Source organism: Empidonax traillii, unplaced genomic scaffold (genome assembly GCF_003031625.1).
Source record: "Empidonax traillii isolate 1590-97213 ecotype Southwest subspecies unplaced genomic scaffold, ASM303162v1 scaffold771:size604852, whole genome shotgun sequence".
Taxonomy (NCBI): domain Eukaryota; kingdom Metazoa; phylum Chordata; class Aves; order Passeriformes; family Tyrannidae; genus Empidonax; species Empidonax traillii.
Window position 1 is genome coordinate 266,223 of NW_020955964.1, and position 15,271 is coordinate 281,493.

The window sequence follows — 15,271 nt, forward strand, 5'->3', positions numbered from 1 at the left end:
GGCAACCCAGAAAGCCAACCATGTCCTAGGCTGCATCACCAGCAGCATGATCAGCAGGTCAAGGGAGTGGATTCTGCCCCACTACTCTGCTCTTGTGAGACCTCACCTGGAGTGCCGTGTCCAGCTCTGGGGTCTCTGACACAAGAAAGACATGAACCTGTTGGAGCAAGTCCAGATGAGGTCACAAGGATGCTCAGAAGGCACCTCTCCTATGGAGACAAGCTGATAGAGTTGAGATGTTCAGCCTGGAAGAGGCTCTGGGGAGACCTTGGAGACCCTTCCAGTGCCTAAAGGGGCTCTAAGAGAGCTGGAGAGAGACTTCAGACAAGGCATGGAGTGACAGAATGGCTTCAAACTGACAGAGGGCAGATTTAGATTAGATATTAGGAAGAAATTCTTTACTGTGAGGGTGGTGAGGCACTGGAACAGGTTGCCTAGAGAAGCTGTGGCTGCTCCATCCCTGGAGGTCTTCAAGACCAGGTTGGATGGAGCTCTGACAAACCCTGGTCTCATGGAAGGTATCACTGACCATGGCAGGAGGATTGCAATGAGATGATATTTAAGGTACCTTCCATCCTAAGCCATTCAGCGATTCTATGAGATGGGGGCTAGTGCTGTGGGATTTGCACCCAAGACTTCCCACTCTTACCGAAGCAATGAATTGCTGCACCCCTTCCCATAAGCAAAGCAAGAAGGGTCAGGCACACACAGCATGGACCATAGGGGAGGCAGAAGGGGCAACAAAAGGGCTGGGAAGTGGCTATGGTGCCATCAGTAGAATGGAAATGCTTGTGGATAGTGGAGTGCAGTCCCTTGATGAGGGCACAACTCTGTTCTCAGCCCATTCCATGGGAGTGCACTTGAGATGCTGTAGAAAAAGCATTTTTCACTAATGGAGGGGTAATTTTAGAGCTTCAGGACTGCAAATGTTCTTGTTTTGCCATCTAGATGAAACTGAAAGCTTTCACAGAGGTTGAGGATTTAGGAATGTAGTAGCTGTCTTTGGACAGGTTTGTCCCGAACACTAGACAGCCACCCCTTTAAAGTTTTTTGTGCTGATAGAGAGGAGCAACATATATATATATATATATATATATATATATACTTTTACATATATATTTTTTTCCCTTTTTGACATAATGTCCATAGTTCCCACGCCGGGTGCAGGCCCAGGAGAAGATCCTCGTGGACCTGGCAGGCAGACAGGTGCAGTTGCATCCCACCGCTGCTTGAGGATGCTGAGAAATGCAACTCAAGGGGTTTGCCACTGCCATGGCACAGAGCAGGATGGCTCCTGGATCCAGGCATGCTGGGTGTGCACAGTGGGACTGTAAGACTCTTGAAACATGGGTGAACTCCTCAAAGTCATTAGCTCATGTAATAACCTGAAGAGTCTGTGTAAGGCTGTAGAGGTGCCATCTCAGGCTGGCAGGGTTCCAGTAGGAATGTTTCACACTTGAATGCCTTTTCTTGGCTCCATGGAAACATGGCCCATTTACTCTTGCACTACTCCTCTTAGCATTGTAACATATGGATGGGGATGGATACAGAAGCACCACTTCTCTTCGGAGCTGCTTGGAGTGGGGCAGTATAAATGGGAGGCACATCGAGCTCTCTCTGCACTGCAGGTATTCACAGAGGATTTACACCTTTTGACCCAGCTTCCTGCAAGTGGTTTTTTTTCTCCATTCATGCCACTTTAGACACTCAGAGCCATCGCAAGTTTGAGGTTCTAAGAGGGATTTATCCCCGCTGTGACTTGGGGATAGGGAAGCAAGGAGTTGGGTAGCACTGCAAAGAGGGTGCTGCCTCCTTTGATTAGGTTGCTACTGCTGGTTTGGCTAGCACTGCCCCTAATCCCCACCAGTGCATCCTCAGGGCAACCAAGGCTTCCCAAGAGCTTGATACCAGCAATACAGGTGGTAATGCCACAGCCTTTTAACCATCCCTGGCAGGCAGCTGCCCAAAGCAACTGCTCCCTTGCCAAAGTCTAGAGCTGGTCTGGCTAATGCATCTTCTCTGAGTTGACTCTGCCAGAACTGGATACCCTTTCAAGCTGCCTGTGTTTTGACTCCTGCCAAAGTAATAAAGGTTGTGTGCTGCAAGGGGTGGTTCAGAGTAACAGCACTGGGACACAGCACCAGCATCATCACCCTCACTGCATGCAGGAGAGACCACTAGAAAATCAAAACCATAACGGTGGTTATGGCCACACAGCCAAAGGCATTAGGGATTGGGAATTGGAGGAGGAACAGTCTGTTACGGGAATTTCCATCCCATCACCTTCCTTCTGGCAAGCACCCTGGAACAGACAGGCAAGGCAGACGGAGCTGGCAGGCGGCATCTACGGGGAAACCGTGATAGCACCGGGGCTGCCAATGTTTCGCTGCTCGAGGACTGCATGCCCAACATAACACCCCCGCTTTGTCTGGGGGGCCAGAGCCTGCAGACAAGTATCAGTCTGTGCTGGAGGATGGCAGTGGTGGTGGCATGAGTGCAGAAGAGCTGGCTCCAAGGATACAGGTGCACTGTAGGGCTCCAAGTCAGGAAACAGCCTTGGCATGGATTTACACATCTCGGGTTATCTTTCTCCAGAACTGGGAAGCAAAACCCAAAGTGGATGGAATAAAAAGTCAGGACTGAGCTGTTCCCAAAGAAACACAGTGAGAGCTCTTAGAATCAGGATACGTGCTGGTGTCAGTGTGATTAAGACATCTATTTGGGACCAGGGTCGGCCACCTCCAGCCAGAGCTCCATCGAGAGGTGGGGTAACATCTCTGCCTGCAGGAACAGCCCTTGCTATCACAGGACCGTTTCAGGCAGGGAAGAAGATGCTGAGCTCATCTCCTTGCTCCCTTGAATTTCAAGGACTCTTGCAAATACCAGAGCACAGAGGTTATGTGAATACAAATTACATTAGCATGCCGAGTAACTTTGTCAGCAGTTTCTTATTTAAAGCACTTGGTCCCCTCTGTAGTGGGCATTTCCACTCAACCTCCCCCTTTGTCACTGCTAACAGTCAACTGCGCTCTCCATTTAATTTGAGCTCATGTAAGAAACAGTGAGAGGGTTGATTCCAATATTCTCCTTCTTGTCCCACCACGCACAAGCTGTTGCTACTTATTAAGCATTTTAAAATCCCTGCTGCCAAAGTCCCCGGGAGACATTTATCTGCCATAGTCATAAACGACTTGCCAGCATGCTACTCAAAACTGCATTTCCCAGCCAATAAATACAAGCTCCAGAATCAGGAAAAGCAGGGTTTGGCTCTAATTTTCAGTGGTATGTCACTGGGATACTATAACTACTTTTAAATTCAAATCAGCTTCCTAAAAATTAACTGGTTTTGTCAGATACAGCACAGTGGACTGTTAAACACGTAGCCTCATGTACTGAAACACTATACATTTAATGAAGTTATGCCATTAGCAAATGTACAACATGGGTGCATTAAATCCACCTATAGAACAGCTCTACGTACGAGAGAGAGGATTTATTTTAGCTTTTCTCAATAGAGCAGGAGTCCCTTTTCTTGGCTTTTGCTAGGTTATTAAACTAAAACCAGGATTTGCGCACACACAAAAAAACCCCAAAAGTATCTACTCTCATAATGAAAAAAGACTGGGTTTTTTTCTTTTTTTATTCCAGTTCAGGAAGGAAGAGAATCATCTTGCAAAGTAATATAATCAGCTCCTTTGCCTCTATAATCTACTTCGGCTCAGCAGGAGCGCCCAAGGAAACACTTTATGTCCCGAGTGAAACATGAAAACTACTGGTAAGGTCTCTTTTGAGGCACATGATTCGGACGGTCACTTTCAGCGTTGTCTTCCATCTCCTTTCTCTCCAGGAAGAGCTCTCTGGCATGCCGTGGACGCCCCATATTTTGGGTGGAAGGCTCTCTGTCCCTGCCCCAAACCAGAAAGGGTTAGGATGACACGAGTTAGCACAGACACCCATTTCGCACTTACACCTAAGGACGTACGTACGTTGACGACTCCCCACTTCAAATTCCTCACAAAGGTGGGGGAAGAACGAAAACAAAAATGAAACCAAGAAAGGACAAGAGACAGTAAATTTCACTGTGAACACACTACGGCAAAATATACCTTCTGTTCATTGCAAAAAACGCGTGAAGGCCAAATTAAAGAGGGAAAAAAGTATGTTGCATGAGTTACAGTGCAACTGTATTATTCCTTTTCTTTCTATTTTCCTCCCCCCACCCCACCTTGTTCAGTTTAGAAAAAGTATTGAGTACAACACAGTCAGGTAAGTGGCCACAAAAGAGTAGCTGTCTTTGGCAAGAAGTCACCGCATTGACCCTCTCTGTCACCTTCTGCCCATTTCACTCTGTCTCATGAAGTGGATGTTGTTGGCGCTGTCTGAGAGTTCGGGGTACTGCTCCACTGAGATCACAAAATAGCCATCGTAGCCCTGTACCCGGCCTGTGTTTAGCACTTGTTGCTTCTCCCCTTCTGTCCATGATCGAATACCCTCCTCCCCATCCCGCAGTCTCTGCTGTTCCCGGGACCAAGCTTGAGCGACAGCGCGCTGTCGGGCCAGCTCCAGGACACGTGCCTTCTCCTCGTCCAAGGTGGTCCCGTAGCGAGTGTTTAGACACAATGCACCGTACTGGAGCTGGATGTCTGTGTAACGTCTAGTCCTTCCACTCAGCACTGTGTTGATCTGGGACACTGTCACATTCACTCCATTCTCCAGGGTCCTCCGCCCGCCGCTGAGGCCCAGGATAGACAGGTCACCCTCCGACGGCCCCTGCTTAATGAAATAGTGCGTGTCCACCCCGTCGATGGTGAAGTGCAAGTTCTCCAGGTAATGGGCATTGTTCAGGATGGCTGCGATCCTCCGCCCGTCCTCGTTGGCCACGCTGATAATGTCGGTGGCCACACGCCCGTCCTTCATGGCGAACTTGACGCCCTTGCCGAAGATGGAGCCTCCAGAAGCAAAGTTCTTGTTCTTCTTGATATGCTGGCACCCAGCGATGCTGGAGCTGTAGATCCGTTCGAAGCGCTCGAGAGTGACAAAGGCCTTCAGCTGCTTCTGCACTTCACACTGGACCCCCAAAATTGACTGAGCAAGGAGAGAAAGAAGAGAAAGACATATTAGAAAGAGAACCCTCGTGACTCAAAGGCATCATTAGGATGCTGGAGAACAGCAGAGCATCCTGAAAACATTACTTTTTTTCCCTTATCACACTTTTTCCTAATTTTAATTTTTTTTTGATGGAAGAGATGTGTTGTCAAGTTATTCCCCCTAAAGTACATTGTTTCTATAAATGGAACTGTATTTAATCTCTGAAGGATGAAGAGGCAGAAAAGGATTTTTTGTCTTAGCGGTGTGAGGGTTGAGTTGAGACACATAATTAGGTTCTGTCTCAGTGTTCTTCTTCGCATATAATAAACAACTCATCTTGTGCCCATGATGCTTTACCAAATGATTTCAGATTTTCTGTGAAGTGTGGAACTATTTGTAAAAGTTCTTTCTATTTTAACTTCACTTTGTACCTCCTTGTGCTGCCCCCAAAAGCCCCGCATGACCTGTATGACCCCCCAGGTGGCTATAACCACTCTATGTCCCATTTCAACCTGGTCAAATCAGGTTGTTCAAAACTCAAGGAAGGCACTAAATCCAAGTCCTACTTCCTTGGAGCAAACCCTCTACAATGTGGCAGGCCCCCTGAGCTAAGGCCAGCAATACCTAATGCTCAAGGTTTGGCTTATACTGAAGCAAAACTGCTGAGAGACAACATCCCGGATCATTTGCAGTCAGGTACAATACAAAGTCACTTTTGCTGTTAGCATATAATGGAGGAAGCATACAGCGAGTCAGCAGCTCATCATTACTGCAAAATGTCTTTGGAAATGCTCTCATCAATTCATGGCAGCACAGGCTTCTTACAGACTCCTGTTCACGAACAATTATTTGCTCTAATTTCACAAAAGCAAGAGGATACTATGACAAAAATCTCCTGGCATTGCCAAAGGCTCAATTCAATAATGTAATGACACCCAGGATTAAAAATAGGATACAAAGAAAAGTTTGCTGCACTCCAATTATTTTGAGGAAATTTAACATCCATGATGGATATTGCCTTAAACTGTCCACAAGCAAAAGGCTGACATCCTTCTCTGGGTGCAAGAAGACAATTCAGGTGATGCAGGCATTTCAGACTTGTAACATGGTGAGGGAAGTGAAATAAACCCTCATTTCTATGATGGCCATTTCCAGAGAAGAGTCTTAAAAGTGTTAAAAAAAACAAAGGATTTACCATTGCAACTCAGAGGTTATGAGCAGTTTTGACTGATAAAAGGGAAAACTATAAGAGAATAGAAGTGCACAACTTCAAGAGCCCATTTTGGGTTGTAAAACATTAAATTACCCTGAACTGACTTTTATTCAAAGTGATGAGCAGGCTGGTGTGTATTCTCCTTTTTCCCTTTTGATTGACAGCAAAGCAGTTGGAGCAGGAGCCAGTCTCCTATGAAAGAGGAGCTCTTTCTGGTTCTCCCCATCCTGCCTGTGGGGCATCTCACACACCGCCTAGAGAGCGATATAATTAACAGACTGATAGGGAGCCGAGCCCAGCTTCCCTGCCATTTTCACAAGTGCTCTAATTATGCAAAAAATGGACGTAATTAATGTAGATGTCACAGATGATGGGCATGGAGCAATTAGGTTTCTAGGCTTCATGAAACACTTGCTGTTCTAAATAAGTGCACATTGCACAGCCTTGGTCATTAGCTATTTCCTCTTCAAAGAGGTTTAAATGGGGAGTTATTCTTCTCAGGTGTATCTCATATGGGTTGACTCTAGGTGGTCCCACTACCACTATATATCATGTTGCTCTTCCAAATTGCCTCAGCAACATTTACAAGTGATGGGAAAAGGCACTTCTCAGTACTCACACTGAATCACCATTCACTCAAGGATGTAAATCAAGTCTTCTGTGCTACATTGCTATGTCCTGTGATCATTTATGTATCACCATCTATATATACATCACCTTGTTTACCATCAGTTGAGTGATAAAGAGTCCCTGGAATTAACTGCACCATCTACTGATTATCACCTTGGGGAAGGGAGACTGGGGAGGTCAGACAGTACTGGGCATGGGTGAATAATCCCTATCAGAAATGTCCCCCCTTCCCATTCTAGTTTGTCTTCATCACCTTATTCTAAATGTGCTGCAGGAACTCCAGCACCTTTTCAAATCTGAGCAAATTATTAGCTATAGATCCCCTGTGAGTGCCTCCAAATTAGGTTGCCCCAACAATGCAGTGGGTCTGTACACCACTGGATAGCAAATTCACAGGCGGACACCTACTTTTTACGTGTCTTACTCAAGAATAAAATCACAACTAAAGGGTTTTCTACTGGGCACTGGTTGCTTTTGGGCTTTCCCCATCTTTTTTTCAGGTAGGGAAGTGGGAGATGGAGACGTGCAAAGCTGTAATGCTGAACATCGCAGTCACTTACAATCACAGAATAATTCGGGTTGGAAGGGATCTTAAAGACCACCTAATTCCAAACTCTCTGCCACAGACAGAGACACCTTCCACTAAACACGTCTCTGTTAACTTGAAAACAAGCCCAGGATGACTTTGAAATGACTTTTTGAGTGCATTTCTTTGATAGAGGAGTGTATTTGGGAACAGCACTTTTTTAAAAGGAAAAGCAAACACATCCAACAGGAAAAAAAACCCCAACCAACAAATTCAAACAAACCAGGGCACAGTCAGTTTGTATGCTCTGCTGTGAATATAAAGGGAGTAGAGGCAAACAGATTATATGTAGTTCAAAGGGGCAGTGTATCCCTGACTTTGAAATTACCATTTCTGTTTAATCTTTTAACTCATTTCAATGAACTGGCAAGGAAAATAAACAGAAATTTTCCATCCAAAGCTGCGGTGGCATGTGCTATTCTCTAAAAGATGCTGCTGCTTTTAGCAAATGTAAGCCAAGGTATCTATAAAACCAGTTTTGCAGAAGAAAGAAGAGAATTCATTGTTATTTTATTTTAATATTTTTTGCTTGATGTGAGTGACAAATACGCTGGGTTTATTTTTTCTCACAGTCTTTTTTTAATCAGATGTCCTTAGGTGACATTTCACTTTATCTAGTAACAACCCATTGGAGAGAAGAGAACGACCTTCATCATTTGTTCGCTGCTGCACAAAGCTCAAGAGAGAAGCACAATACAGAGATCTCTGAATAGCCTCCTGCATTTTGCCAGCACCTCTTGAGGATTTGAAATACCATCGCCAGATCCTATCATCTGTTGTTTTTAAATACCGCCTTCCAGTGTGAGACTGAAAGCCTTAATTTCCCATCCAGGATCCAAGATGTGAAATATGTGAACATGTTTCCAAGTTTCTTTCTATCCTTGTGCCATTATACACAGATAGGTGTTTCTCTTACAATCATATGGCTTACAACGCAGAAACTCTCTTCTTCCAAAAGGCTGGGAAGTTACAACTTCCCTGAAATATTATTCATAATTAACTCCTTTCTATTTACCACAGAATCACAGAAACGCGTGGGTTAAAGATCATCTAGTTGTAACCCCTGTCACCATGGGCAGGAATGCCACCAATAGAGCAGGTTGCACAAAGCCCCATCCGACCTGCCCTTGAACACATCCAGGGTATCCACAGCTTCTCTGGGCAACCAGTGCCAGTGCCTCACTACTCTCTGGGTATAGATTTTCTTCCTATCATCTAATCTGTATCTCTCCTCTTTTTGTTTAAAACTGTTCCCCCTTGTCCTAGAACTATTTGCCTGTGTAAAAGCTCTCTCTCTCTTTTACAAACTCCCTTTTTATTTACCACCTAGCTCTCTGTTAACAAAGCCATTCTTCAGTAATCAGCCTCCTCCCTATATTCCACCTGACCACCACCTGGAGACAAGTCCCTATCTGGATGTACCCCATCAGCTTCCAGCTGGTGTAGGTGCAGGAGGAGCCCATCAACCTCAGCAGCCTGGCAGGTATTGACCACTGGCATGGCCACACTGCACGAGGGTCGGCTGGGAGGCAACGTGCCTGCTCAGCAACCTGCCAAACACCAACACCAGTGGGGCAGTGGAGGTGAGTGACTGCCCAAAAAGGCAGTGCTCAAGATGATGATTGGTTGTCAATGCATGAAACACAAGTGCCAACTCACAGGCTTAGAGGAGAGGTCCCTCCTCCACCCCACCAGCGTACATGGCTGCAGGAGGATAAGGAGGTTGAGTTCATCAAGAAGATTTAAGCCATGGAGAAATAAGGGATTTGCCTCCTTCTCTTGCTCATCTGTTTTCACATCGCTCATCTGTTTTCCGAAGGCCTCAAGACCTTACTGTCTTTGAGAGTTCAATCCCTTCCCTGCACTAGATCCTTTAAAAAATTGGCCACTACATCTGCAAAACATGTAGGGGGCTGATGGACAGACATGAAGACAGTGTGACAATCCAAGTCCAGGTCAAAGCACCTGCAGAGTCAGGATGCCTTCCCTGAATGATGAACACTGGCAGAGCCAGTCCCTCAAACAGATTGTCCTTGAAAGAAGCTCTGCCAGAAAGCACAGCCCTCTAGCTCACTCCCTGGCTGAGCATCCTAGAGCAGCCCTTGCCTCCAAAATGTAGCTCCACAGGGAATGCCAAAAACTACTCCTTCCAGCACAGCCTGTAACAGGCATTGCAGAAAACAGGACCCTTCCTGGAGTCCGTGCTCATGGGATGGAGAGAAGGGTATTTATTAAAATGATGTAGATAATGATACAAGTGCTGACTCCAAAACACCCCTCCCTGGAAATAAAGCTGTTCTGGCTCCAGCAATTACCTGACAGTTCAACGAGACAAAAGGGGAAAAAACCAAAACAACCTACAACAAAAAAACCCCAAACCTAGAAAAGAAACTGGATTCAGGTGCAGCAGTTCCACAATATGCCAGAGGTCACCCAGAGTCCCCTGGTGGCCGATAACACTGAACTTGTTCAACAAACAATTTAGTGACAGCCTCACGGTCATAGGGAGGAGGGGAGGGGGAAGTGCTGCACAACAGAGTATTGGATTTTAAATGTCACTTCAGAGCTGCAGGGGGTTAGTGCAAGGTTTATGACGTGCTGGCTGTTTTTGAGGTGGTGGATGCTCTAAGTCAGAATTATCTCTCCCATCTTTCAGACCTGCAAGGCAAGTACCAAAAATGTTTTGGAAGGAGATGCCAGGGTGCTCTGGTTATACACTGAAAAGAGACAAAGAAGCCATTGATAAGGAGCTTGTTGCTTTGCTGTTGTGCTCTTGTTAGTCATTCCTCTCTGATAAAAGAACTGACTCAATCTGCAGGACCACAGCTTTGATCAGCAAAGCCGGTAAAGTAGCTCAAATATGCTTTGGTCTATCACAAGGAGGTATGTGATCCAGAGAAACAGGGATCAGAAGACATGGCAATGAGAAAGTTGTGGTATATGATTCAGTGATCAGTGCCTTGTCCAGGCTACTTTTAAAAGACGAAAGATCTGGGGCTTACTCCAGATGCTCCAGAAGACCATTTTACTGTTTGACCAGTCTTATTATCTGAAAATGCTTCCTGTGCTTCCATTTACCTATATTTAATGCTGTCATTTGCTATGTGAAATTTTCAGAAGTTTGTATTTTCTTCCACACGCTTCATGAAAACACACAAACAGTAGGAAGGAAGGTTGGATTGTGTTTGGGAGCTGGTTTGGCAGGAAAGGGTTGTGAGTGAACAGAACTTTATGGGAAACATCAGTACTGGATGCATGGTTAGGCATAGGAGAAAATGGATCCTGTGCTCAGGTATCATATGTGAGTGAATTTGTTTTATGCAAATATGTGCCTACAATATGCTGGGTGTGACAGAAAGGAAGGGAATCTTGCTCTATTGCATTTAAGAGCCACTTGCTATCACAGCATGATAGATGGAAATAAAATTCTTATGTTTTGTGGCTGTCATAACACAGGGGAAGAATATAAAACAGCCTGCAATGGTTAAACCCCACTTTCAACATTTGAGTGTTAAGTAACTCATCTGGAAGCACACTGGCTGCATAAAGCCCTCTTTTAATGAGCAGGTCCCTGCGCAGTCCTCACTGCAGCTTCAGGCTTTAAAAACCTGGGAGGGACATGGAGATTTTCTTTTCTTCTTACTGCTCATTCAGGCAGATTCCCCTAAAATGGCTGGATAGAAGGGAGGGTCTCCTTGGTTTTATGTCCAGCTCATCTGCCTGTATGAACAAGGGTCAGTCTTCATCTCAAACTGTCGCTTATTTCTTGGCTACTTAATAAGTCGAATAATGATAATGATCTAATGATAAAATAATAAAATAATAATATAATAACAGTACTACTACTACTAATTTCTATGGTGGTTCTGTTTGGGTTATTATCTACTGTACATAACATTTCAGAGACAATCTTCTGTGCAGTCTCTGAACGAGCCTTCCCTGTTTGCCTTCTCCTGTACAGCTTTGCCTGAGGAGACTGTGTCACATCAGAGAGGAGGAAAAATCCTGAGGCTCTCTCTCATTACAGAAATAACCTCTATTAGCATTTTATTGTTTAATCCAAAGAAACAAGAAACAAAAAAGGAGTCTCCAAGCTCCAAAACACAACTGAGTTGCTGCAGCGTAATAGTTTTCAAGCATCAACTCAGTCATAGTAGCAAAAAGGCAGAGTTCTTTTGGCCCCCCCTCTATTATTAAGTGATACTTAAAATAAATCTCTTGGTGAAGTTGAAACTGGTACCTTTTAACTTGTCTTCACCACAGCTTTGAGGCTGAGTACCAAGGATGGACTCACACATGACTTTTCTCAATCCACAATATCTTGTTTGCACCTCTGAGTGATACTACCTTTTGTTGCTGAGGAAGTGTGACCTTCTGGTTTAAAATGGGTACAGGACCTCAAGAATCTGCTACAGGACACCAAGATTTCAGTGAAGTCACAGATAAAGAGGCTAGGAGGGCAGATGGAACCAATTCCATTGCCTATCATTTTATTAGCAGAAATGTTAAGAACATGCCCTGATCTCCCCAAGCACGCTGGGGCCTCGTTGCTCTCGCAAAGTTTGAACACACTGGCAATATCAAACAGGAGTTCAGACTAAAGAGGATTTCGACTAAAGAGATGAAAGCAACCCCAGAATACAATCAGTCTAGGAGATGAAAGAGTATCCTGAGAGGTAAATGATTTTTTCAAGGTCATACACTGATAAGCAGTAGGTCTGAGAGTTAACCCAGGGCTCTCAAATCCTGACGAAATATTCTAACCTTTAACAGTGCTGCCTCCATCTTTTAGCTGAGTAATTCCCAACATGAAGATGGGGAAATGATTGGGTGCAAAGGCTTTTTTCTTGCCAATTTTAGCATTGAATTTTTCGCCATCATCTACCAAAATGGCTTGGGATGCAGGCTTATTTCTAAAAGCAGGACATGGTTACTTGGGATTAAACCCAGTCAGATAAAATGAAAGTTCATCTAAAACTTCTTTCTGGTGAGACTCCCTGCAATGCAGAAGAGTTTCCTAGAGAAGTACTGGGGCTTCTCGCTTAGGACATTTTAAGCCAAATTGAATGAATTTCTAGAAGAAAAGTCTGTGAAAAATTGATTCTGCATCAAGATTTCCCCCTTCTTTTAATGTCTAAGAATCCTTGGTGCAAAGGCCTTGAATTTAGCCTGCAATATGTGGTAACATGGCCTCTGTGGGAGAAAGAAACAGTAACCATTTCACTGAGCAACCACTAGAAAATATCACAGGAAAAAGCACCATGGCAGTAGTGAACTTAAGATGTGATTATTCAGACAGATTTCAATACTGGAATGGAGTCTGACTTGCTCTTAATCTCCCAGTGTACCTGGGACAACACACTGATAGAGGTTTTTCAATAAATATTTCAATTGAATAATCTGCTGCTAAGGGCATGAGATACAGTATGGACTTGCATGGATCACCTTGCTATTGTCCCATTCTTGGGTTTTCATCTGTGTGTGGATTAGTTCATAGGATGGCTCCATTGCGTCCATGTCTGGCTTGGGGTAGCCGGGGATGACGTTGTGTAGCTGGAACCCAAAGGTGAGCAGCCAACTGTTGACATCTGGAAGGGAAGAGAAGCATAAATAAGATTATCTGATCTCTCAAGCAGGATTGCCCAGGAGACAGCCCCGAGGAGAACCCCATGCTGATTGGCACTGTAGCAGGCTGGCCAAAACGATGAGTGTCTACTTTGTGTGAAGAGCACAAAAAATAATGGTCCTTGAAAGAGCTGTGTGTCAAAGCTGGGCTTTCCACCTCCAACCAGAGCCAAATTCTGCATGTTCTCAGCTCTGAAACAGAAGCGTTGGCAGTGAGAAAATGGCCCAAATCAAAGCCAACTCCACATCTGCCCTTCATTAGCAAGAACCAAGGCACTGCTTGAAGGTAGGAAGGAGAAGTGCAGGACTGGCAATACACTTGGAGGCTAAGATGCTCCATCTAAATGGGATATGTTATCAAGTCCTAAAGTAATTTCTGAACATCTCACTCACAGTACTTCTCTCAGTGAGGACTCTCAAAGGGCCTGCAGGCTGAAGACTAAATTTAGAGCTATGTGAGCCAGAACAGCAGGACATCCTGGATGGACAGCACAGGCATTTAGCAGGTGCTCACGGAAGAGGCTCTGGACATATCTTTTGCTTTTTCCATGGCATTTCCACCTCAGTCCTGAGTTTTTCCTGGCATTTTTCATAAGAAGGTGTAATTTGAGCATTAAACCAGTGTAAAGTCATGTGTCATCTCTTACAGTGACATTTACAGTCAGCCTTCATACTACCTGCAAGCTACATTATAGTGAAAGTAAGTGTACAGATACAAGACTACTTTGCTTGGGTGCTTTTTACAAAGCTGTTAAAAAAAGTCCATGGATGGTGAGAAAACTCCTGGCTGCTAGTGGTAAACTACTGTCTTATGCAAAAGAGGGACCACTGGCACTAAAGGGTACATGATGGAAAACCAGCCATTTGGGACACTATTCCTTCATTTACTTGCCAGTATATTACAAAGTCTTCCTTGATTTTTGAGTGCACAACTATTAGGAATAGCAGCTGAAAGTCAATACATTGGAGGAAATAACTATGAGGTTGAGTAACTCCCAGACCTGCTTGGGATCAGCATCACTTCCCCCTTAACTTTAGAGCATTTGATGATCTCACCTTGTTTGCCTTCACTGAACTCCAGAGGACACACCTGCTACAGTCCCTGAGCAATACAGTGTGCATTTGGCAGACAAATAGGAATTGCAAGAAAAAGAAAGGCATGAAGGTAAAGTTTAACTAATATCAGCTCCCAGGAGTCTTAGGTGTTTGTATGTAACTGGAATTGTGTTGGTGATTGCTCTGCTTCAAGCTGGAAGTGCAAGGGGCTTGATTTTCATTTTGCTAAACTCAATAAGCGATGTTGAGGTTAGCAAAGAAGGAATCAATGTAAATAATCAAATATGCATCTCTGAATATTTTTTCTCTATTCCCATGAGCCTAAATGAATGTTTTGAAGAACCGGTTGGAAAAGAAATTACGGATGCTAGTGGCAAATAAGGCACTTCCAGATGACTGGAGAATCAGGAGCCAAACAAACACACTATCTGTTGCTTGTTTTCCTACAGGCCAAAATGTTGCGATTGGGCAGATGTCCAAAAAGCCCTTGCGACAATCCATGTGGAAGGGGGAGGATTTCTGTAATAAAAACACTTCTGTTCAGTCAATGTACAGATTGTTTTTGGAGTGTCTTTGAAACAGAGAGGTTGGGGGGAGGAAAGAAATGAAAAGGCTCATTTAATTATTTTGTTGCTTAGTGCTAAGCCAGCCTGCTTCCAAATCCTTCTCATCTCAAATGAAGACCTTTGATGTACATATTGTGGACCAGGTGGTCAGGAGAACAAAGTAAAACAGTGAAGGTCAGCATTGGTGCAGGAACCATTTCCCAAGCACTTCAAAAATGTGAAAAAGAATATAGAGCATGGATGCTCAAGTGCTGAAAAATATGTAACATGTCCGAAAATATCCAAGACAGGGTTTTTTCTCAGAAAACTGACTTTCAACACATTTGCAAACAGGAGTTTGTTCTTTTTTGGAAGAGGTGTTGGAATACCCAGAACAAAAAAAAAAAAAAAAAAAAAAAAAAAAAAAAAAAAAAAAAAAAAAAAAAAAAAAAAAAAAAAAAAAAAAAAAAAAAAAAAAAAAAAAAAAAAAAAAAAAAAAAAAAAAAAAAAAAAAAAAAAAAAAAAAAA

General features: G+C 44.0%; 1 protein-coding gene across 1 annotated transcript in view; it reads right to left on the reverse strand.

Moving 5' to 3' along the window:
• Positions 1–1,056: 1,056 nt before the first annotated feature.
• Positions 1,057–15,271, reverse strand: part of TENM4 (teneurin transmembrane protein 4) — a 268,706-nt gene continuing 254,491 nt past the window's right edge. The window contains exons 29-30 of the mRNA XM_027901301.1: positions 12,963–13,105; positions 1,057–5,085 (exon numbers count right to left, since the gene is read on the reverse strand). Coding sequence (XP_027757102.1) covers positions 4,327–5,085; positions 12,963–13,105 — 902 coding nt within the window. The 3' untranslated portion in view covers positions 1,057–4,326. The remainder of the gene's footprint in view (positions 5,086–12,962; positions 13,106–15,271) is intronic.